Genomic DNA, 26,354 nt, shown 5'->3' with positions numbered 1-26,354 from the left:
CTCAGCGATGACTCAAAATAACGAGCACAGACAGAGAAGTTCAAGGGAATATTATTTAACTGAATGCTAAGCATCCTGTTCATGTAGATTTATTTATTTTTATTATCAAATCAAGATGTGAAATGAGAATCCACACACAGCCTCCTGTTAAAGACTGTAACAGAAGCAGTAGAGAAACCCTAGGACCCTTAAGTACCACTATCCATTTACTGGTGATTAAAGCTTCGCCATTACTTCTGAGAAAGGTAAAGGAGGTAGCTAAAAGCATTAAAAGTGAAAAACACTGGCTGGAGGAACATGCTGAGCCACAGACTTCACCTTTGAACTTCCTCTAAGGTCATGAGTATTCACATGAAGACTGCACAGAGAAGAGACCAAAGTATGTCACGAACTTTGAATCCTCAGCATAACTTCCTCGACATTCAGGTTAAAGGGATCAAAGGCTTTGAACGCAGACCATCTCTAGCTAATAACGGGCTATGCATGGAGTGACATTGTTAAAACACTTTCCTTTTATATCCCTAAAGGAGGAGTTAAAACGATCCTTGAATAGCCTCTGGGCTGAACTGTAAAACACATTTGAAAAGCATAAAATCCTTATTTATGCCAGGAATGTTTGAAACTCTAAAAGATAAATGTCATTCAAAAAACAAGCATGTCCCAGGTATCCACTACGTAATGGGGCACAGCTGTAATAACAGTCAATGAACCACAGACTCACTACATCATGTCATTAGCTCACTTTTAATAAGTCTATCTTCTTGTCCTCTTTATAAGGGCCATAGGGAAAGAAAGAAATATATCACGCACCAAACATCTGTGGCTTTCTCAAATTGTGTCTCTTAGAAGATATATCTACTTTAGGGACCTGTCTTAGGATATAGATTGTAAAGTGCATACAGCCTCTTCTAAATATGGATTTTATTTAAACAGGGAACATGACACATTGTATGCAAACTGGTAGAGACAGTGCAGTCCAGCTTAATAAAATAAAGAATGAGTGCATAGCTAGCATCACAGTTCTCTCAAGCAATCAAAGACATATATCGAAATAAAGCTTCATGCCCTACTTGGCACTGAACTCACAGTCCCTTGAAACACCAGATTCCAAGCAAACAGAATTTGAATCCTGAAAAGGTTTCAACAGGCAAGCGAGTCCTTGCCTATAACAAAACTGAAAAACTTCTACCGGATTTCTTCCCTGTTTTAAATGCTTACCCCAAAGGTGAAACTAAACTGATGGCTTGAAATTTTCAATCTGCATATAACAAATGTAGATCAAGATTTTACAAACAGCTGTGTCTACCCTGTAAGATCCCTCTCCCTAACGATGCTAATTTCTGTAATTAATTTTGTTCCCAAGCTTCTCTGAAGATTTTTTGATCCTAGCCCCTTGTATGAATTCCCTAGTGCATTAACTGTTACCTTCTCCTTTAACAAACTCATCCCTTTGTTTTCAGAACCGCTAAGTTTGACAGCTAATACATTTAAGGAAGAGACAGAAAGAGGAATAAAAATAAATTTGATTCAAAGTACATAGCAGACTGGACTGCATGTTTACATCTGAAGGAAATATCTGGTTGATGTGCTTTTGCCACGTTGTTACTCATCAACCTCAGAATAAATGAGATCGAAATCTGGATTACAGAATCAGCTTCCAGAATTGATAGTGGCACATCTAAGAGCACATGCAAAGCTACTATTGTAGTCATCTGTTTTCCTACACTTCCTCATGTGTGGTTTAAATGACTAAGCAAGAACAGGCTAAATGAATTATTCAGCTTTGTAAGTTTTAGAAATATGAAATATAAAAGGAGGAAACTCCTGATAATCACACTGTTTCTCTTTTAGGGATGCCCCAAATGAATCAATACATATGTGATGTGTCTTTCTATTATTATTCTTTATACTGCAGCTGTGCACAGATGTCTCAATTTGAATCAAGGGACTTTTACTCTCTATTAGCCTCCCATATGAAGAGAGCTGTGCAGAGAAAAGAATGAGCATTTCACAAGTGCAGAACTGAACCGTGGGGAGACAAACCCCCAGATTTAGGCACTTTTTATTCACTTAATTGAGAGACTAATCACTTTCTATAGTCATTACTAAAAGACTGACATCTCTAGGTAGAATTTAACCCACAAAAAGCCCCGAGTGTTTCCTTTACACTTCATTCTAAAGCAGGCAGATTCCTACTTATATTCTGAATTTGTCTGCGACAGGTGAATCCTATATGGATTATGGGTCCAATATTCTCTGAATATCTTTAACTGAGGACAGAGATTGAGGGAACTCATGTTAGAACATATCCCCTGTGTTTCCTTCCTGATCGTAGCGCGCATGCAATAGCAGAAAACTCTTTGGAATCTACTGATACTGGCTTATCAAAGCTGAACTTGGTTGCTATCACCATTCTCAGCTGCACTGCTGAGACCCTGGTTTACAAGGCCTGAAGTCCTTAGGAACTGATCAAACAAACCTCAAGTTACTTTTAAAACTTTTACTCCATGCTTTTAGTGACTAAAAGAAAACATTCTCTTTTGTTATGAAGCAACCACGTAGTAAAAACCTGACATATTAAAACTTGAAAGTTTGGGCTTCAGTGTGGGTATATTTGGAAAAAATATAATTACTGTCATTCAGCTTTCTTGCTACTAATTATTTTGCTGGAATGCTGGACTCTATGAATCATATCAGAAAAAATAACGGGGCAAGGGCAAATGAAAATGCAAGTACAAATTTGGGGTTTGGAAACAAAACTATTCAGCCTAACATGAAGTAGCTGCTGTACCCAGGAAACTGCTGTCACAGGAAAAGGGTCATGGACTTAACCCCTTGTTCCCACCTACCCTGTATAATATTTTGACTTTGTTCATTCTCCTTGCTCCATCCCTGTGGTCTAATCTAGACAGCTGGACTTGTTACTCTGCATGGTGATTCAAGGCCATATAAACATGGTACACGGACATTAAAGAAAAAACTGTACACCAGCTCACTTGGGCCAGCAGTTTCATTTTCTAAAGCTTATACAGTTTGTACAGGTAGGACGCCCAAAGACACCTTCAAACATAAATTGACTGTTTCCTTAGTAAAACTATACTAATTTATGTAAACTTGTTTATGAACTAATTGGTTTAGATCAGTTCAAATCCCAAAGTGAACACACTTACTTCAGAGTGTCCCAGTCAATTTAAGACGATAAACTAGGAAGAAACTCCTTATACTAACATAAGTGTGACTATGCAGAGGTTTGCAGCAGTTTTACTGAAATGCTCATGTGTGATTTAAAACTGCTTCTCCCTGTAATCAGGCCTCTCAGTATTCACACTGAGAAAGTTAGTGGAAAGTAGGTCTCAATTTACTCACTGTAGACTCTAAGGGAGAGTAACATAGCTGTTTAACAGCATACAGCAATGCTATACAACACACAGAAGAATAAGACTGGATCCTGCAGGCTCTCCTTAATGAAAAAAACTTAGAAAGGTGGAGTCAGCCTACATGAAATCTATCTACCTAAAAAAAATCTCTCCCTTTAAAGCAATCTGCTCGTATGGAGGTATTCCTTAAAATAATCCAATCCTATTGCTGATTTTCATATTCATGTATGCATAAACCATAAGTGCTATGACAAAGAGTAAGAGTTTCGGGTCATTGGTAAACAAAGATTCAACAACATTGTCCTGAATTTCTCTGAAGCAGGCATGTGCTCCGCAGTGCCTCCACACTCACAGGATACTCTCTCCAACCTGAGTATGTGCATGCTGAGTTTACTCCCCCGGATTCCACTGAGAGGGCCTTGCTATGTGGATAAGGAGATCAGGGTTAGGAAAGGATGGGAATAGCAAAAATCTCTTTCCTGGTCTCCTTCCAGCTGTGGCTATTCCCTTGGCACACAAGCACAGAATCCTAAACTTACGGAAGAGCTGAGGTGGGAATGGACCTCTGTGGCTCATCTAGTCCAACTCCCCTGCTAAATCAGGGTCAGCTCCAGCAGGTTGCTCAGGACACCATCCAGTCAGGTTTTCAGTATCTCAAAGGATGGAGAGTCTGCAACCTCTCTGGGCAGCCTATACCAGTGCTCATCCACTCTCACAATGAAAAAGTGTTTTTTTACGTCCAGGAGGAATTTCCCGTGTTTCAGTTTGCACCCACTGCCTCTCGGCCTGTCACTGGGCACCACTGAGAGGAATACAGCCCTGCCCTCTTTACACTCTCCCATCAGCCTTTTATAAACAGGGATCCCACCTAAGCCTTCTCTTCTGAAGGCTGAACAGTCCCAGCTCTCTCAATCTCTCCTCATATGGGATATGCTCCAGTGCCTTATAATCATCTTTGCGACCCCTTGTGGGACTCACTCCAATAGGTCCATGTTTTTCTTGTACTGGGGAGCCCAGCACTGAACCCAGCAGTCCAGGCGCAGCCGCACCAGTGTTGCGTAGAGGGGAAGGATCACCTCCCTCAACCTGCTGGCAACGCTCTGCCTATGCAACCCCAGATGCTGTTGGCTGCCTTTGCTGCAGGGACACGTTGCTGTCATGTCCAGTTGTGCACCAGGAGGCTGGGTCCTTCTCTGCCAAGCTGCTTTCCAGCCAGCCAGCCTCCAGCCTGTACTGGTGCATGGGGCTGTTTCTCCCCAGATGCAGGCCACAGTCAACTACAGGAACGCTAAAGATTGACACTGAAAATAGCATACTGCGGGAAGCTCACCGGAGTTACACTCTGGAGAGTTAGGATAATATAAAGAGCATCTAAGCTTCTTCACCGCAGTGCAAAAATATGACTGGTGAGGAAATGTTCATCTTATTGAACTTTGGGGTACAGATCTAGACTTAGGTTTCTTTAAAGACCAATTCTAACATCTTCTTCTCCAGGTAAAACTAGAATCTGTAAAGGTAATGGTCAGTGAATAAAGTCAGATGCTAATTGTCTCTGATTTAACTCTTAAGCAATTAAATATATTATTATCATTAGGTATATGCTTACAGAGTTAAATAGGTTGGACTTGCACAGATACTGCAGTTATCTGTTAGACAGGAAGTGCAACCCTCTTCAGGAATGCAGCATCAGAGCTTTATTTGTGTTGTGTTATTGCTCACCTTGGAACTTTCCCAAGTTCCAACAAGCGGAGGATATTTTCAGTATTTGTTTTGTTTTACACGACAAACACAATGAAAACTTGAAATTAAGGCATGCTACTGGCACATTGTTTGCATGAGTTCATAGCTGTTAGAACAAACAAATACACAGCTAAACAAAACTAAGCAAACCGAGTTAAGATCAAACAAATGGAATCATTTCTTGCACGGTGAGGCTTCTCTCCAGATCTGCTGGGAGGAAAGAAGGGGATGGTATTGTGTGCACTGGGATATCGATGGGATGGCTAAGGCTTCACGAGACCTGCCTGATCAGTCTCTGGTGGTGGTTCAGATTTCTTAAAGTTCTCCTTGTCTCCTCTGGCTGGCAAATACCACTGCAGAGAATATAACTACTTAAAGTGCAGTTAAGTCACTTAGGTCCTTAGGTTAAAATGGCAACTTTTTTGCTCAACACTGCTGAATCATACCTACAACCTGTATGACAATACATGACAGCGTACAAGCAGTGAGGTTACAGAAAATCTAACTGCTAATTTCTCATGTAGCATCAGCAAAACATGAGTTCAATCAACACATGTATGTCCCTGATCCAATGGCTGTGTTTTGCATTTTAAAATACTCTCCCTCAATTGTTGGGCCACTGATTATCCACTAGTACAACTACGACGCCTCTACTAAACCTTATGCTTTCTACAGTGAATTCTGTACTCTGTTTCCATTTAAAACCTCCTTGGGTTCCAATGTGAGTTTTCTGCTTGGTACAGCCCAAAGCCAGAAGAGCCCTGATTTGGATTGCACATCTTGTCCCTTTGGATTACTTACAAAGCTTCAGGGAAGCCACAACTTTCTGATCTTCACAGATAAAACAAAAATGCATTACAAAAGCACATAAGCCGTGATCAGAAAACCCAACAAACCTAAAATATCTTTACACAAACCACAGACACTCGATCATTCTAGCAAGAAGCCAGGCAGTGTGGCACAGCTGTCGGTCTCTCTGCATGGCACATTCACAATTAGCACACCACCTCTAGGGATACTGAATTCCCTATAATCTCCCGTAGCAGTCAGTGACCCTTTCTAAACAGGGTCGATTGGTGTTGTTAGGAGATAACATCTGTGTGGTGCAACATTATTGACGTGAGGTGAGAGGAAGCATTCTTTCCACTCCAGTAGAAGCAATGGGCAGCAGCAGAATGCTTCAATTTAATTCTGAGGATGCCATATCGAGTGGCAGCTGAATTACAATGCTATCAAAGAGGATGATGCAAACTGATCCATATGAGCTAAATTAAAACAGAAATGTGTGCCCTTCCTCTTCTATTTTTACACTGAAGATGGAAAGACTTACAGGAATTAGAAATACTGCAGTGTCATTTCTGTCTAGCCATATTGTGCAAGAGAGCATTTTTTTCAGAGATGCCTGTTCATTAACCTTCACTGGAAGAGAAGGAAAACAAAGTGTAATAAAAGCAAAGTAAAATTTTTCCCATACAGTCGGAAGAAAAAACACACAGTTTCCTCTAATGATTCTGAATTTCCCTTGATTCAGGGTGCTGGATTCTGACTTTACAACAGTTTTACATTGTCAAACCTATTACCTTTCTTGAATTTACAGCAGCAGCAGCAGAATTAGACTCTGGACATTTCAAACCTTACTTTTGACAATGAAACATACCTTTTCCTTCCCTTTACTTCCAAATCAGGTTTGAAAACTCTCTAGTAAAATCCTACTGAGGCTTTTATTTACAAGATTCCAGAACTCTGCAGTCATCGCATTGGCATTAGCTACTTTTTCAGCAACATTCAAGGTGACTCTTTGTGTGTGCGCATGTGTGTGTGTGTGCATTTGTGTATGAGTATATATAAATACACACACACACACATACATATATGCACACATACATACATAACAAATATGTGTATGTATGTGTGTGTATGAGGTGTTTACGTATAAAAACGGAGTTGCTGTGTAAACTGACTTACTAATGTGCTAGTTGAATTTGATTTTAACACGCTCTAGCAGATCTCCCAATTGCCAAATTACAGAAAATAAGTACTGTGCATGTTCTGATCTATTAGACTAGTGATAGATTCATAGGCAGAAATGTCCACGTGTATGGTGAGAAACACGGACAGAAATGTTTGTTCACTTTTCAGGGAAGCCCTCGGAGCTCAGAGACCCAGCAAACTAACACAGACTGATGCCTCTCTTGAATGAGTTTGTGCAATGTATGATTTTTACCACCAAGAGAACTGCCATAAAGTCACATTTTCACCATCAGAAAATACAAGACATTCTGCTGTTTTGCCTCAGGCTCTTGGAAATTCACACATTAGAATAATGGTGCTTGGTGCAGGTAAAGGATGTTCTGTAGAAAGTCCGCAGTTTGCACTGATGTGTGCTGCACCCTGACAGTAGATTAAAGCAGGAACTGGCTACTGCCATTTCAGGAATAAAATTGCAATTTCATCATATCCATTGCACAGGTACAGGGCTCGCAAATCATGGCTGGCAGAAGTGAAATATCCTGGATTCACGGAGGACTGAGGAGATTCCAGAGAAGAGACCCAGGTCTTATGGACCTTTCAATCCTCTCTCCAAAACTTACAGCCTACTTCCTGGCATCACTTCTTCTGTGGGCTTGCCAATGGCTCGACTTTAAGGCTCTGTTGGGCTGCACTGAACCTTACTTACATGTGGTACACCATGCAGAGCACCTCCCCAAAGCAGTAAGCCTCTCCTACTTTCTTCCGAGTCCAGGCTAGTTTAGTCATTTAACCGAAGGTTTATCCAACTGCTGGATATCTCTGTCCCTGAGGGAACATAACTGTAGTCTGATGATACAAATGATCACCCTAGAGTCACGACTGGCTTTTGGAGTCTTCTCCAGATACAGCCCAACAGTGCTTTCATTCTTTTTTTGGAAAACCCACAGATAAACACTTAACGATAATGTAACCTAAGATCTTCAGGCTTTCCTTTTCACTGTCCTTTCACTATCTGGCCAGGAAGGGAATGCTAGAGAAATTGCATTTTTGTAACTATGATTAAAAGGATGGCTTATACACATATTTAAGTTTTAATTTTAGCACCTTATCTAACTTCTAGCGGAAATCTAACATAGCAGACCAATTAGCATGACCAAGGGATAGCACAGCTAAATCTGCAGTAATCTACGTCACCTAAATACACGTAAAGCAAAAATGGGCTATGCATAAAAGTAGAAAACAAATTGCTTAAACAGCCTGTGGGTAGCACTAAACAAAATTGCTGCTGCCAGAAATGCACTGACTCTGACAACCATGTCATACGAATCATGCATTCCAAAACAAAATCAAAATCCACCTTGCTTCACAGTGCAAAGGCAACCAGCTCGGGGCCCTGGGGATGCACATTCCAAAGCAGAAGACCTCTGCAGAGAAATATCTTTTACTAGTCCTAGAGAGTTCATTCTACAGAGTGTCCCCAGATGATTTCTAACTGCTAGGCGAGCGGACTGAAAGGTAATATCTCTGATACAACAAACAGAAGAAAAGACAGCGACTAAACAAAGGTTGCTCAAGTCACTGACACAAATATCCAGAGGTATAATTACAACAGGAGTAGATTACTTGGAAGGGACATAAAGTTCACGTTTCAGAACTGAAGTCAATGCCTAGGTGAGAAAGAGAGATCATGGGAAGACCTTCCAAATGGGCAGATTCATCTATATCTGCCTACTGCATGGTCCTCCAGAGCACTTGGAAATTAACTGGCTGCTCTCAGAAAACAGGCTATCATGCTAAATCTGGACTGTTCTCACATTTCTATGTCTCTACCAAGGCAGGTCTGTGATCAAAGGAGCAGAGATACACCCTCTAAAATGAAAAACATTGTAATAACATAGCCTACTAGGAGAATGTCTATGTAGAACGTTGCTAACTTGGTTTACACTTTGAGTAAGACAGAAATGTTGGTATTTTTGAGACACTGCGTGGCATTGGAGGACACGGGAGCAGACTCACTGCACACATATATTTTCATTATGAAGCCTCTTGATGATAAACAGCAGAGTAGAAATATAGAAATGCAAGGATCTAGACTCATCTTTCACTGGCAAACATTACTCCAATCTTGGTATCCAAAAAGTGCCAGAGAAAGGTCTAGATTCTTCAGCTCTTTCAGATGAGTAAAACACCGGCAAATAAGAAACCAATGGTAGAATCAGTGCAGCTGTGACAAAAGCCTTGATCCCATGATCAGAGCATACTGCTGGCTGCGCTCATGCAGGGCCTCAATGACTTTAATAAGTCTCCATAGAAGCAGAGCAGTCCCTTTGCACACTATCAGCTTTTGAGACCAAGACCTAATTCAGTATTCATTTCCACATCCCCCTAAGACTGGCAATGATTCAGAGTTGGTGAGACAACTTGCTACAAAAAAAAGAAAAAATAGTGTTTTAAACCCCTCTAATTTAATGTTAGCATTTTAAGTGTCTCACATCAAAACATTTTTTCACATCTATTTAATCAAAATTAATCACTAAGATTACTGGAGTAATTTATGTTGGAGATTACTGAACTGAGTGTTTTATTAAAATCTGGTTTTATTAATAAAATACATTCTGGCTATGGAATCATATGAGTCTGCTATTAGAGACTATTAACTGGGGACTGGGAGTTAATCATAACAGTCACGCTGCCAGATCCTTTGACAGCAATATACACTGGGTTTGTCTCTGCTTTTATTTTTCCTAGCATATTCAAGTGAGTCAGTTGCCTTAGCAGATAAGCATTTAGTGTAACCTGTGTAAAATAGGGAAAGGAGACAAAGCTACTTACATCTCAGTATTTGTGAGCACAGAAAGGGGAATCAGAAAGAGACTCACCAGCCTGATTAGTTGTGATGCTGACAGCAGCAAATTGTCTGGAAAGTGTACTCAAGTCAGACACCCCGTTGACTGCATCAATCTCAAAAGTGTAATTGGTATGTGCCAAAAGGTCCACTACTGTCACGGTGGTGTTGGTGAGTCCAATCTGACGCGGTAAGAATCGCACATTGTCACTACATGGCTCACACATCTTGGTGTTTCCTCCACATTTTTTGCAAACGATGTTGAAAGTGACATCTTTCCGACCTCCCGTGTCAAGGGGCCAGCTCCAGTCCAGGATAACAGATGTCTCATTGATGTTAGAGATAACATTTCTCGGAGCAGATGGTGGTCCTACAAAAGGAAAAAGGAACGGAGGGGGATGAGTTTTTCTGTAGCGTTCTTAGATGGGGGCAACAAGGACTCACAAATACAAAAGCGACAAACATAAATAACCAAACTCTTCTAATTATTTTCCTGTACAGACTCCTGAAATATTCCACTGAACTACAAACCTAGGTAATCAAGGACCATGTTTTCCTATAGTCAGTTGGTACTCTCAGGGTACGGCTCAGGACTGAGGGATACTCTTTTAAAGTTGCATACGACAGTTACTGAAAATTGCACGTGAACGTTCCTGAAAATATTGGTAACAATTTAAAATCCTAGCTCTGCTTCTCAAGTCTGACAGAGATCAAGGAGAACACTGAAAAGAGCAACACACAGACTCAGCCCAACAATTTCTGGTAGCTTGTCCAACATGTAAGAAGATCTGGGAGGAAGCAAGGGCTGATTAAAATGGAATGTGAGAGGAAGCAAGCAAGCAGCTAAGGTACAGATGAAGAAAGACAGCCCAAGCATAATGATGCTACTCACTGGTGCAAGCCATGGATGGAGGGTCTTTCTCAGAGCGAAAGAAATTCTTTTCACACCTGCAGTTCAGAGACCCATCTTCGTAGGTAGAGCTGTGGGGCGGGCATTTGGCACATTTCACGTTGCCAGCAAAGGCTTTGTAGAACCCAGGTCGGCAAACTGCAAAATGACAAAAGTATATTTTTAAATCCCATGGATACCTCCTTGATTTTAACATGTAACTCTGTTATTGCCCCGGAGGCTATCCATACATAGGTCACATTACTGAGGGTACTCATGATCTACAAAATACAGATTTTTCTCATCATGAACGAGCTGATGGCACTAAACAATAGAGTTCTTAGTGTATAAACTTTGATTTGTATTTAATTTTGCTTTGATTAAAAAAACCAGCAGTGGATTGCACTTCTATGAAAAAATAATTTGTACTTTGCATTATCAGAACTTTCCGTATTCTTCCCGTCTGGTTAATTTACAAAAACATTGGCACTATCTTGTACTATCTGGCTACCTTACCTTCTAATTGCAACCTATTTCTGTTCAGTTTAGCATGACTAAGCAGGCCAAAAACAAAAAAAAAAAAAAAAAACAAAAAAAACCCAACCCCCAAGCCAAAAAATCAGAACAGTGAAAGATCTATTCCATTTCTGAAGGACCATGCACTGGGCTCAGTAAGCTAGCTGCTTCTGATATTGAGCGAATATCAGGAACTCACATGGGCTGTACTACCCAGGACGATTTTAGCATTAACCCAGTTCTCTAGGGACAGTGCTGGAGCCCGCAAAAGTTGCTTCTGACAAACTCCAGGTGTTGTTATTCACTAACATGGGCACTTTCCCTCTATTTCCACTCTTGTTGCATTTTACACTGACTCAGTGCCACATTTGCATCAGAAGAAAACAGCTTTTGAAATAAGTTACAGAAATGAACAATTAAGTAAATAACTTTTCATGAAAAACCCATGCAGCAAAATACCACTGTTGATTCCTTTCCACTAAGTTCATCTCTCCCCCTGAAAACAATTAAAAAAAAAAACAGATAACAATCATGAAACTTTACTGCTCAGCTGTTGTTTCTCACCAAGAACTACATCCTTCTCCAAATGCAATTTACCAAGTAAAATTGTTCTCACACCAAGCAGATAATGTAACAAAAGGGAGTACGTCTTCAAACCCGTTCAGCTTTTGCTTTTTGACAAACCTACTTTTTAAAATGGCCCTGGACCTGTCACTGATTTAAATCTTAATTTGAAGTGAGAGAATGGGTTCATCAGTCTTAATGTATGCCTAATCTGGCATACTTTTTTCATTTTTGCTTATGGAGATAAAATGATTCATAAATGTAGTACAAAACACAGGATACAAGACTGCATGGTCTTTTGGGTTCATTCATTCACTGCCCAAACAGAAGAACATGCCTGTAAGGGGAATAAGATGAGAGAAAAAAATAGTCAAAATAATAATCCCAACACCTCTGTAAGGGATGCAGGAAAAAAAGTGAAACTGCAGTATTAACCTGATGTTCAGCTTCCACGTTTCTATCCAAAACCAAATACTAATTGCTGGGTAAGGCAAATTTGTTTGTTAGCTTTTGGTGTCAAATACTCCAGTGAGACATACTGAACAGCAGAAGGAAAACAAGAACTCATACACACATATGTCCTTCTCCGATACATTTTAATAAAGAAAAACCTCCTCACACTACATCAAACACCGTTTGAGAAATATGAAATGTTTCACAAGGAAGTGCTAATCTTAGCCACCCTTTAGCACTTCACAAACCTCGCAAATAAAGCCTGCCTGGCTGCAGCTGCTACCTCTTACTCCCGTGCTAACAAAATAGCTGAGAAAGACATCCCACACAAAGTTCTCTCCTGCTAGCCCTAATGAAATAATCCCATATTTGAGTCTCTGATGGGTGGGCCTGCCAGGCAATTTTTGAAAACAGAATTGCTAAAAACGACCTTGTAGTTCACAGAACTTAATACCAATCTGCATGATCTGGCATAGCCTGTCCTCCTTCAGCCAGGGTTTACTTTTGCTTCCATCTTCTTAAAGGCTTCAAGGATATTTGGGGACGTTTGCTTTATTTTGAGGAAAATAAAGGAAACCTCAGCCTCTCTTAAACACCTCCCCAGGAACAAACGCATCAAAAAAACCAGGGTCAGCCTTTTGGTTTTGCTGTTGCACTCTTTTACTTTCAAGATTCGAATCTCATTGCCTTCCAAATACTGTCCCAGGACAAATATGTCACAGTCAACATGAGACTCTTGTTTTCCCACCTGCTGACAGAAGGCCCCCAAATTATTTTACTGTCTCTTGGTATAGAATGTCCTCTGCTGGCCTGAAGAAAAATATTCAATCAGAAAAAAGTATATGTCAATCCACATATTCAAAGCACTAAACCACACTTTTTTTAATGGGCATTTTCAAAGCACCCAACACCAACACTTTCATACAGCAATGAATTTAAAGTAAGTAAACAAGCTTGCATAAGAAGTAGATATGTTCTTTGGGGCAAGGAGGAGAAATGCAGGAATCAATTGCTCCATTAACAAACAGTCTCTCTTTTATCCTCAGGTGGAAACTCATAGACCTCATTTAAGAAAAGGTGGTGGTAGCACGGGGATGGAGTAAAAAAGGAGAGGGAGAAGTGTGCAGGAAGCATTCTAATAATGCTAGATTGGACAGGAATCTCATTGTTTTATACTTCCTCTATTGTTCTACAGAGTGAGCAGTCTGTGTGGGAGGGAGCTGGTTAGATCCCTGCTGCCCCAATATGCCCCAGGGAGGGCAATCCGATTTGTATCTTCCCCTCAGGCTGTCTCGCACTTTCTGTCTCTGTCTGTCAAATCAATTTAAGATTATTCACCATTGCAGCCCAAAGGAGAAAGAAAAATGCAATTATACCTGAAATTAAAACTTAGGAAGGAGGTGGCAATAAGAAGCAGTCACAATATATTTACTATTATTGCTCTTTTCTTAGACATTTTTATTCTGATATACAAGAAAGTTTTTAGTTCAAGGGGGATTCTTTTTTGTACATAAGAAAAATTGGATTACACTAACTGATGGAAGACAGTTTGGCTTTTTGAGGTGGTGAATACCATTGCTTCAGTTTCAGTCAGACTGACAAAAAAGGCACTGGCACACGAAATCTTCACAGAATCTATAATTTCAGTATGGGATCCAGCTGTGAACAGCATTTGCTTTTTCTTAACATTTTCTTCTAGAAGCTAAGGAATCCTCCATTCCTTCACTTCCACGTTACTTTCAAATTAGAGAAGGAGGAGGTTATCTTTGTCTTTAATATCTTGAAGTACTGACTGTTAACAATGGCTGAGTGTTTAAAAAAAAGAAGGGAAAAAAGAAAGGGAGGGAAAAAAGAAAGGGAGGGAAAAAAGAAAGGGAGGGAAAAAAGAAAGGGAGGGAAAAAAGAAAGGGAGGGAAAAAAGAAGAAGGGAAAAAAAGAAGAACCATTAGCCAATATTTGTAACATTTTCAGTTGAAGCATTCAAGGCTGTCCATCATACTCAGGCTATGCCTGGGAAGAGCTAGGACAGAAAAAGGGTTAGAAGAAGAGCTCTCTGCAGCTGCCTCCAGATGCCCATGCTTCCATTCACTGCCGCGACAGCCTCGGCTGCAGCTCCTGCTCTCCTGCCCTGGCGCACAGGGCTCATGGCCGGGGTGGCTGCCCTACAGCAGCAGCGAGGGGGAGCAGGAAATCTTCCGCAGGGCCCTTCACCACCATTCCTCAGTGGTGGAGCAGCCCTTGGAGTCCTGTCCACTTCCAGCCCATCACACTGCAGGACTTGGGAAGGAAGGAAATGCTCCAGCCTCCGCACCAACTACTCCCAGTAATAAATAATAAATAGAGCATACTGCTGAAGAAGAAACAACATGAAAGGAATTAAATGCAATGGATGAGGAAGAAAAATGTCTCAACACACTAGAATGGAGTAAAGAAAACTTTGAGAGTTACTATATATGTGGTATAAGCTATACAATAAGGCTGCTTTGTTTTGCTTGTTAAGGTTTCCTCAAGTCAGATGCCCCATACCTGTTGACGCTGGTAATTCCTGCGACAATTCCCACCTAAAATATTGTTTTAAAACAATATGTAGTCTGATTTCCATCTCTTTTACTTGGGTGTAAGCAACACTGACTTTATTGAAGTTACCCACCGGTTACAGTTTCAGGACAGCAGTTGTCCTCGTTATTGTATAAAAATGAGTTTCTTTAAGCTATAATCAATGAGGCTGTCTTAGTCAGAGACAGACAGGGGGAAAGACACTTCACTGAGAGCAAAACAAATGCATGTAGCACTCTGCGGTAGTTCCTGCTAAAAGAAATGCGACCGTCTTCAACACCAAAGTGAATTTCACCTGTTTGACTAACGTGTTTGACTTTGAAAGGAAAACATGGTCCTAACTAAGGGTTAAATGATTAATTTCAATTTGAATTAATTTTAAATTACAACATAAAGCTGTTAGTAAATAGGGGCATTTTAGTATTCAGACCCTGCAGCCCCCTAATGCACAGAGCAATATCACCAATTCCCAGCCGCAAACACAAACTAATGACCTGAAGCAGTGCTGACTGAACAGATGATTTCCTGGCCCTGGTGTTGCAGGCCTGACAGGGCCCATTTGCCTGCACAAGGTCAAAGCAACTGTTTATTTGCAAAGCGAGCTGAACTCCACGGTCCGACAGGAACTCCATCCTTTGTACTGGGGACAGAGGTACGACGCTCTGAGGCAAGGCTGAGGCACTTCAATGCACCGGCAGTGGATACACGCAATCATTAAACAGTGCGTGCAACGGGCAGCGCTCACCGAGGGATCAAGCGTCTCCTTCCTTTGTTCCTCTGCTCTTCAATAAAAAAAAGCCTAAGGGCAAAACGCCACTGTGGCACTAAAACACAGCACTGAGAAAATAAGGGGATTCAAATATGAATCAGCATGGCTCGCAGATATCTTAACACCATTTCCCCCCTGCCTGCTTTAACAAGACAGGTGTCAGCAGCGCTGGAATACATCTCACATCTTTCTCCTCTACAAAGGGACCAGGAAGGCGCCCCCCGCATAGCCCACTCCCAGGGCTTCACAAGTCGCTCCGGCTTTCAGCTGCGCAAACGCTGCCCTACAGCTAGCAGAAGCAGAGCCTCTTACACCATCCCCGGAGCCACAGGATTAGCTCTGACAGTGTAGGCATGTAGGGAAGCGTCTGCTACCGAGCAGTTCACCTTGACTCAGAGGTAAAACCTTAAGGGTCCTCAGGTCCCTTTCAAAATCATTTGCACAGTTCTTTTCTCCATTCTGCATATTCTGTTCACACTTGGAGACGACAACACCACTGCATTTATCACCAGTAACCGAACGGCGCGTTCACACCCATCCACACACGCACATGCAGAATGAGATGCGACACAGCTGTCAGCTTGTGAAAATGGACAGCATAACCAACAGCATAGATGAACCTTATAAAATTCTCAAAACCATTTTAGTTTCCTTGGACTAGTTGCTTCTTTCCCCTCTTGCACTTGCTTTATCTTTGATAAACAACAAAAAGATGATTTCACAACTGCTCATTTCACACTTCCGTCACAAATTACACCCACCTATATTTGTTATTCATGCAAAATATTAAAAATAACACTATACAGAGATGCTATAGTTTTTGGCTTGGATACAAAGAGAGTAGGAAATGAAGGCAGAATTCTGCCCTGAGTCATCCTGTGATACGCTTATAGTGCGTATCCTTCACAATACTGAAAATGTCTAATTTCTTCCTCCCTTGTTCACCATGGTACCCTGCTCAGCAGAAACAACGCGTTACAATGGGCATTTCCTGCAAAACCCCTCCGAGCCGGGAAAACAATTTTCAGCAGGTCTCATTGCGCATTACTATATGAAAAATTACATAATCTACAGCATTACATAGGTGCACATCCTTTCTCTCTCTCTAAGTATCGTGCTTGTACATCTACCTAGCCCAAACAGGCTTCTAAAAATTGAAGTATGTTTTCAATTCCCATTTCCATTGAACTTACAGCAAGCTTTTTGTCATCAGAGCTGAGTAAACACTAAGATACAACTTAAGGGGAGTAAGTTGCAAAGCTAAGTACTATTCATAGCTGTAGAAACAGAGGCACAGAACTGGGTGTCACTGATACACTTCGATAACTCCTTCTATCTGGTGAGGAGGAGGACGAGAAGGAGGCAGCAGGGGCAGCTCTAACGCTTTTCAGCTGGTGGGGATCCTCACTGAAGGAAACTGCACTGGCTCAGCACACTTCTGCTTCGATGGGTTGGGGGGCTGGCACGTGCTCTGTCCACGTGAAGCACAGGAGAGAAATAAGATTGAGAAAGATTTTAGCAAGAGTTCTTGAATGTTCTTGTAAGGATGGACCCTGCTATCACCAAGGTAAGAACATTCCCGGGAAGAGGGAATGACATCGGCTTCCACCGACTTCCCCGTGGCAGACAGTTCTGTTTACTGAGGAATAAGAACTTAAATTATTCTTTCACCAAGATGTATCAAATGTTATGTCTTCACCGTAGTCTCCAGCAGGCTATACACAATATCCGAAATAATCACAAACCAGCTAGCTCTGTGACCGGCAGCAGTAACAGAGCACAGCACAGGCTTTTGTTAAGCTCTATAAGCTCAAAAAAAAGCTCATATCATATTTTCTGTGCACGAGACAAGTTTTATGTCTGTATTTTCAGAGTAAAAAGTTGCATTTTAAAGAGATTTATCACCTCTCCTTCTACTATTAGCTGTGCGATAGCTCTAGAAAAATGCAGTTATTTATTACTATAACTTCTGGGGGAAAACTACAGCACAAGGAAACATGCATCAAGTACACTTGTGCATCTACAGACTAGAAAACACAGTAATCACAGACAAAGCTGCTGACAGACTTGAAGAACTACTGCAGCTGTCCACCGCTGGTAGAAATCAACAATTCACAAAAGCAGCCCAACTTCCTTCCCATCACTAAACTTCCTCCAACTGCAAGAGCCCAACAGCCTTGAGGACTCAGAAAATGATCTCCACTCTCTTCACTATTTCCTACCCTCCAATCCTTGCTCCAGCGTGATGGCCTGTGTGGTATATGTGCAGTAAGGATTCAGTACGCTGTAACACTGAAATGTCTCTAGAAAAATAATCCTTGGAATAGGCACTTTTTGTTTTTTACACCTGAAAGCTGCTGCTAGCACAGAAAATATATTGAGTAGTATTTAATCTTACCCATGAGTAAATTTCAGCTTTTCCTCTCCACTTCATATTTTACTGTGACCTTAATGTATTTTAATCAGATGCGTTTTAAATTGGCTTTACTCCTAGGTCAAGTTATTCAGCAGAAACAATTCCTGTTCTTTGTTTAATAACTGTTACTGGCAGACATATTAATTATATGTACATATGAGATAGCTTTATCCTGGGGGAATAACACTGCACCTTTCAACTGCAGTCTGTAATAGTTTCACGTTATCCCTTGCAGGCTTCTGTATCTCTTTTGTTAAACAGTATTGTGAAAAGTGCAATGTCAAAGGCAGTAGGTCTTAAACACAGCATTACAGTAAAAATGTTCTTGCTTGTGGGTACACAAATATCTTGCTCTAAAATGCATAAGGCATTTCAGATTATTTGCAGGCCGTTTTTGGAAGAGGACATTTAATTAATGGGAATACACTGAGAATCATAGCCTTGACTCAGAATTTAAACAAAATAAACAAAAGTTCTACTTTAATTCTACCCATATTGAGCAAAATACTTAAGCAAGTATTTAAAGAGGGAATTTAATAAACCCATGTTTATAAGCACTGTCTTTCACTTTCCTTAAACAACATGCTTTCCTGAAGCAGAGACTGGACACTGAGATATTTTAAACTACTACTTTTTCCAACAAAGAAACCCTATGCTCTATTTCTTTAAAAAAGTTATTTTAATCCAAATAGAGATGAAAAATAACTTCCTAACCCAAGAGGCATTTTGAAAAAAAATCTAAATTAAAGAAGTACCAGGAAAAATCAGCATCAGCTTGAACCGGGGAAAAAAAAGTGGTTGTACACACACACACACACACAAAAAAAAAAGTCTGGAAGTTTTAAATGACTATTTGGCAAAGATAAAAAGTCACGAAATGTTTTTTCCTTTAAAATTACATTATGAACTTCCGGAAGGCAAACTAGATGTGGGATCTTGACAGCTTCAGACAAGAGATTTTTTTTTAACATCCATGTACTAATTATAGGCCCAAAGCGCCATAAAGGAATACCAAGGTGCCACTGTGATTTAGTCTTTCTTAAACCTCCCCTTTATACGGCAGAACTTTTCTAAAAAAAACAAACAAAAACAAATGAAGAAAAAGACCTTGGTAGCATGACTGCCCCCGCCCCACAGCACGCAAGCTCCTGGGAAGAGGTTGATTTCAAGCTTGGTGGAATTTGTGGGCTCTTGAGAGGGCTCTGCTTCACACGTTGCTCTCCTCTGAGAAATCAAAATAGTACCTGCTAAGCCCCTTCAGTTAAATTTAGCCAATAAGTGAAAAACAATTTTCATCGCTTTACTTACATGTGTTTTTTAAATTCCTGTACACTTGATCCAGGCCAAGTTAACAATGTGAATGATAGCATAAATAAATAAATAATGTATGAATCACCATACAGATTACATCTAGCCCTAAGACTTGCCTATCTTGTATCTGATAGTAGTTAATACTATACAGACGTGCAAGAGAAAGGCAGATGGAGGACAGTCATTTGTTCTCCATCATTATTTCACTCCAATCTTTAATACTGATCTGAAACACAAGGTTTAACGTAACTGCTAATTTATTTTTAACAATGATTAAGTATGACAACCCTCCTCCATATTACTGGCATTCATGTAGAATATCCAGTCGCTTTTGCTAAATTCTTAGTCTCAATTACTTTCATTGATGTTCCTCTCCACAGTCTAGGTAGTAAGCGCAAAGTGAAAAAATAGGTCCTTCTTTCAGTTTAGGATTTGCCACCTTTTACCTAAACCAATGTATCCTTGTTTTTTTATCATCAGACAAGGAGAACACATGCTCCTGATGTATCCTCTCTAAACTGTTTATTAGTTTAAAAAGTTCTACTTATTTATCATCTCTGTGATAACAGTCTCAAATTTTTCAATCAACTTTCATAGGAATATCTTCTATGCCTTTGACAATGCTCTTCTGCAGTCCTGCAGTCTGGTGGAAAATGCTCTTATCCTCTTCATAACACGTCTGATGAAAGTGACTGATTTATATTTTGGACTACGTTCTCTCTCTTACCCTCAGTTTCTTACCTACTTGGGGCTTTGTTTTGATTTTAATTTCCAGCTATCTGTTGACCAGGCTTACCTCTGCCAGTTTTTATGGCAATGCACCTATTCCGAGCAAAACAATTAATTCAGAGGTATGAAAAGTCTACATTTTCTCTCTAGGATGAAGCAAAGATTATTTTCCATCTATTGAGGTGGAATATTCTTTTGAAACTTTCCACCTTTGTTAACACATGCAGAAGATCATTATTGTCACCGTTTTACAGGTGAAGAAATTAAAGCAGAATATTTTTACATGAATCACCCATGGTAATGCAGAACAAGATCTGAATTCAATGTTCTTTCTCCCAGTGACACCTCATAATCGAAATGCTGCTTGGTGGGTTGTGTGATGCTCAGCCCAGCTCCCAGATGACATAGGTCCAGTACTGCAATTAGCATGAATTAGTACTTTTGTTAGTAGTCTCAGCAGAGCTGTCAAATTAATTGGAAAAGAAATTTAACAAATGTCTTTCCCCTTAGAGATACTCTTCCAGGTCAGGATTGAGGCATCTTGATTGAGCAGCGTGCAGGAAACTTATGCTCCTTACGCCCTTACTGAACCTGTTTTGTTGATAAAAACAAAAGACTTTGTTTTCTGGGGCAGTTAATCTGGTATCTGTCACAAGCAGTACAGTGACATAAAAAGATAACCAATTTTACAACACTGAGAAATATTCCAGCTGCTATTAAAAAAAAATTGATGCTCAATTGCATGGCCAGCGGCTAGAATATCTACACATTCTTCTTTCATGGAATCTCACTTTTTCATACCTCAAAGTTAGCTCTTTCAAGTTATCTCTAAACTCAGAGATAGGCAAAAGATAGTACGCTGCTTCCCTAACTAGAAGCTCTTTCTGAATTCAACCACTGGAAGCAAGACATGAAGGCTAGAACTTGGAAGATCTTAAGTTTTAGAAAGTAAGCATTGGAGATGGCCTATTTTTCTCCCTTACCAAAAAAAAGTTGGCATTTTTAAGCACTTTGATTTACAGGAGACCCAAAGCTAGCCATGTGACCACGCTTCACTCAGCAGCAGTTGCTGAATTCCTTACCATTAGTTCCATAGCCAACCACTGAAAGAAACATTGCTGCTTGGAGTCATAGAGAGGTGGTGATAGAAAAGGGATGTTCTTAAGAAGAGAAATGGTCCTGCAATGGCAGAAGCTCAAAGCAGTATGAGAAAATTCCTGCAGCTTAAGTCATTGTCATTATTCACTAACATAAGTTTGGGATGCAATTCAGTGTATTAGAACACAGTTGTAATTTTTAACAGCATACAAGAAATAGCCATTGCTTTGCAAGCAGTATTACTAGCATCACTTAACGGATGCATCCGCACAAACATTTTAGTTCACACTTGGAGAGCACTTTTGAAGCAAATTCCCAATTATTCGGTTCACACCGAAAAGCCATCTCCAGAGCACGTGAACTGGTAAACTGCAAGAAACACTCTGTTACAGGGCATCAGGTCTACAGGACCAGACTAGAGCTAGCCTTAAGTACAGTTCTCTGAAACGTGTACAGTATGGCCATAGGGTCTTTCATACCAACTGCTTAACTCCACAGGTCTGCTTCTGCAGGGCTATACTACTTGATTACCAGCCTTCAGATCTCTCAAGGCCATCAGCCACCCTAATTGTTCTGATCATTGGGTATTTTCATTGGAACAAAGATTTTAAAAATTTTGGCAATTAAAATATGGTAAGATAAATTCTTCTTATTAGACCTAGTAAGATATAACCACAAATAAACAGAAATTATCTATATTTTACTGTGTTCACTAGGATTTAGAATGTGCATAAAAGGAGGTTTCAGTGGTGACTTAGTAAGCCTTTAACCAGAAGACCAAAATATTAAGGCTTTGTCGTCTTCATAGCTACCTCTCCTCTTCCTGCGTCTCTTTCACTGACTGTATTTTCATCCTTCCAGTGGAACGCTTGAAAATTAAACACTTTTGGCCTCTGGGGACATCTGTGCACTGACAATCTTCTGCTCACAGCTGAAAGGAAAAGCCCAAGGCTTTTACCAAACTCTCTATCTGCTCAAGTGCAATATTTAAATATTGTATGCTTTAGCCTTTATCCGGACTTCCTGGTATTTTTTGTCATTTTAAAAGAGAACTCTGTTTTAAGTACTTAACATGCATTTTCTGTGCATGTATTAAAAAATGTCTAGCTTTGCAGGCTAAGTAATTATCCACTGAACAAAAGCCCAATTAAATGTGAGTTAAAAAAAAAAAGTTCAGCATTTTTATTCACTAGCCTGATACCTGTGTGAATTCAAGGGGGGTAGAATCTCAGATGATTAGAAAACAGAATCTGATGCAATGCATTGTACACAGTATTTAGTGCAGAATTAAATCTTTCCTTATAATAAGGAAGCTTTAGAAATAGTAGCAACAAGAACAACTCAATATTCTTCAACAGCATTCACCCTGCTATGCAGAAAAATCATCAGAAGGGAAAGAACTAAGCTTTCCAGTATTGCAATGTATATTTACTCTACCAGGTGGTAACGTGTGCTAGTACAAAATACCCTATGTTCAATTAACAGTTGTCAATTCCAAAGAAAGTCAACACCGACAGCAAGTTAATGCCAACGTATTTTCTGGGAAAAAACAACCAAATAATAGGAACTCTATCAGTTACAGGTTTTATAAAGGATTTATTCATATAAAATCATAATGTAAAAATTATCTTAAAATCGTTATGTAGAACTAAAGAACAGCGCTGAAATACATTTCGGGATTCTGCACTTCTCTGCAGAAATCTTCTGCTGTATAGACATGCTAGGTTTCTCCAAATGAAGGAAGAATCTAGTAACACAGTTTACCTGTACTATCTTGTTTTGATTTTCATTTTTCCGCTGTTGACCTTCACAATTCTAAAGCAGAATTCGAGAAGGCCGAAAGGACATAAAGTCAAAAGGATTTAGGCAAATCCACCAGAAGATATGAAATTCTGCATCCATTTGTACAAAAGAATGGAAGAGAAGACTTGTGGTGCTCTCCTGCTGACAACTCTTCCTACCAGAAATATTCTTATCTACTTCAACCAGATTCCTTCAGAGTTGACTAAGACTCTGAGTTTCAGCTCAAATAATTTTTTTTCTTTTTTACCTCAGAAATAGGGGAAGCCAGCTTATGCCTGGTTACATTTGATCAGCAAAACTAATTAGAGGCCTGTTTCTGAAAGACTTGTTTTAATAGTATTTCTTCTGATCAGATCCGGTCATAAAATCTGATGCCACATTTGATAATGAAGTAAATTATATGGTAGGATATTGAAGCAAAATTGAATCTTACTGGGTCAGGGCAGTCCACTGCTGTCCAGATTATAGGTGATATACCATCATGCTGATGTATATAAAACACAGGAAATTGTTGTATATTAATAGAATAGTAGTTTAATCAGCCCTCTGAAGAATATCAAATATATTCAAGCACAGACATATTTTGATCTGGTCATAAGAGTAGTGAAAGGTCTATATTTTATCATGTAATAAGGCCTTTAAAATCTTTTATTATGTGCCAAAATTAAAACAAGTTGCAGTTCCAGAAAGTGGAGCACATCTCCAGACAATGAAGAAGGTTTTCTTTCTTCTCAGCTAGATCATAGATTTAACATTTGTATTTATATTATTTTAAAGAACAATAAAATGTCTGGAAAAAAGCACTCTGCACACTCTAAACTTACAGCCAAATGGTATATAAAAACAAACAGAATATTATGTGAGGCTAGACACAAAATATCTGTTTGTTTCATTGCTAACTGAAAAACAAGGTTGAATAATCAGTTCAGATTAACTGAAATATATTATTCTCAGATCGTTTTTGGTAAAGCTGTAAGAATAGCATACCTAAACGCTATATTCTTTTTTTCTTCCTTCACCCTGTACTCCATACATCGACAAACTCGCACTTGCCCTGATACTCATAATCTCTCTTACAAAGGACGGTGATGAAAACACAGGTCCTGGGGTGTGCATTGGCTTCAAGACAAAGAAGGGTGGGGTGTGCAATGGGGACCAAGCCTCACTAAGCACAATACTCTCATTCCTGTGCAGCAAATTTCAGAACGCACTTCCAAAGCAGTCGTAACTGTAACAACAGATAACAAATTTAAATCAAAGCTCTTCAGCTTTCAAAACTCAAGAAACTGCGTCCACTACTACAAGCATCCTGTTAAGCCACGTTAATAGTGTGACAAATGGAGTTAGTCTGCATACGCAATCCTTAGTACCTCAAAAACAGGGATGATCCCAGCATTATTGTACGTGGCGTATATAGCACGTTTCTAACACCACCAAAGATTATGCTGTTGAACAAAAAAAGATCAGTTAATTTCTCCAATGAAAACCACAAAGCAAAGACAATTGTTCTTGAACAAAACAGTCGTAACCGAAATAGTTTTCCAATTATTGGCATGACTTCTATTTGGACAACTAGTTCCCACCATACACAATACATATTAATTTTTTTTTCCTAATCACCAAATATTAACATCCAACAGAAAACATAGCTGGACACTGTTGTCCAGCACTTGACAATTCTCCTTCCATACCCTAACTCTTCAGCCTTCCCAAAACCACACTGAGATAGATGAGATGAAAGTAGCATCATCGCCTTTGTTCTGCAGAAACAAAATTGAGGCATACGATGCTCTTAAAATAATTTTCCTAGATAACGAAAGATACCAATCCCAGAGACAAACGAGATCCTAAGAATCCCTGCTGTCTCCCCAAAAATGACAGAGAAGAAAAGGAAAGGAAAAAGGTTCGTTTTCTGACCCAGGAAGTGCTCAAACATCTCATATCCCTGACTAACCATTTGCATTTCTGAGAACTCGGGACTGATGGATTGAAATGTAAACCTGTGGAAAAGGCTTTGCAGACTTGATTTGATCATATATAACCTTGCCGGCCACAGTGGTGGCAGCAGCTGGAGGTCCCAGCTCTGTGCTGGGATGCTCTCTGTGCCGCAGGTGGGAGCCAGCTCCGGAGGTTACCTGCTGCTCTGGTGTAGCTTATCCAGAACCTGCGCAAGGATTCAGCTAGAGATAATATCAGATTATTGAAAGAGGTTACTTAAGAAAATGTGTCTCTCTGCACAACCATAGTTCTGCAGATCATGAACTCTCATTTCACGACCCAAACCATAAAATGCAGGTGTGTAAGCGTGTCAGTTGTAAACATTCCATACGCAGGTTTTTGCCAATGTAAGTAGCTCTGTTCAACAAATGCATGAATCCAGTTAGCTGAAATTTAGTAACAATAAAGGCAAAAACATCTATAAACAGGCTCTGCAGCTGATATAAAACTCAGTGTCCATATAACTCAGTAAAATTTTCATACATTTTTTCTTGATGCCCCTTGCTGCCCCTGTTGTATGTCAGATTATAAATACAGAATATGTGATTATGATAGGCAAGTGTCACTATGCATTTTGTGGGTACTGTCAAAATGCATTAGTGAAATGCCACGTTAGAGCATAACTAATCTGAAATGATCTTCCACTAACATGGATGTCACCAATACTGTAGTCTGCTGTACTGACATCATGCAGCAAGATTAAGACAGCTCTCCACATTTATAAACCTGGCACCGCAGAGCCAACCTCATGCCATAGAAGCTGATTAAGCACTCACATCCCCACTTGGTGCCAAGCAAACGGCACACATAACGCTTGGTTTTGGCTGCATCCCATCTTATAAATTACCTGTGCAGTGAACCTCTTTTGTACTGCCTTCTGTACTGAAAAAAATGCCATTGAACAACACATGGACAGCAATGTACGAGCACGCAGCTTACTCCAATACTGTTAGGATTTTCTCCATTGCTTCATATCACTTGGGACAGGGATTACGAGCAACTATGTTTGGGGACAGATAGTTCAACTTTGAACAGGGACACAAATTGGCACTGACTGTGAACCAGGCACTTTCAGATAAGACATATTTCACTTTCTAATGCCTCTTCTCTAAAGAGCAAAGTTTTTCTTCTGTATTAGGACTCACTGTTAAGGAGTGGTTTAGTCCTTCACCACTACTTTTCTTAGTAAACACTGGGTTAAATTTATGTACAGCAATAATTTGAAGTAGGCTAACAGACACTAGCCTTGCTAATCTCAATGAATTATGTAACATGAGAGCTGTAATACAGCTGATTTAGTAGCTGCTAACACTCCTGCT

General features: G+C 39.9%; 1 protein-coding gene across 5 annotated transcripts in view; it reads right to left on the bottom strand.

Annotated features, from left to right (window-relative positions):
• EPHA3 (EPH receptor A3) overlaps positions 1-26,354 on the bottom strand; it is a 234,633-nt gene that overhangs the window by 67,702 nt on the left and 140,577 nt on the right. For all 5 annotated transcript variants that reach the window (XM_068909008.1, XM_068909016.1, XM_068909037.1 and 2 more), the window contains 2 exons: positions 10,826-10,981; positions 9,968-10,303 (listed from right to left, as the gene is read on the bottom strand). In XM_068909008.1, the coding sequence (XP_068765109.1) occupies positions 9,968-10,303; positions 10,826-10,981 (492 nt within the window). The remainder of the gene's footprint in view (positions 1-9,967; positions 10,304-10,825; positions 10,982-26,354) is intronic.

The sequence above is a fragment of the Struthio camelus genome, chromosome 1, assembly GCF_040807025.1.
Source record: "Struthio camelus isolate bStrCam1 chromosome 1, bStrCam1.hap1, whole genome shotgun sequence".
In the NCBI taxonomy this organism is placed as follows: Eukaryota; Metazoa; Chordata; class Aves; order Struthioniformes; family Struthionidae; genus Struthio; species Struthio camelus.
The sequence above is the reverse complement of the archived record's forward strand: the minus strand, read 5'-3'. Positions and strand labels throughout refer to the sequence as shown.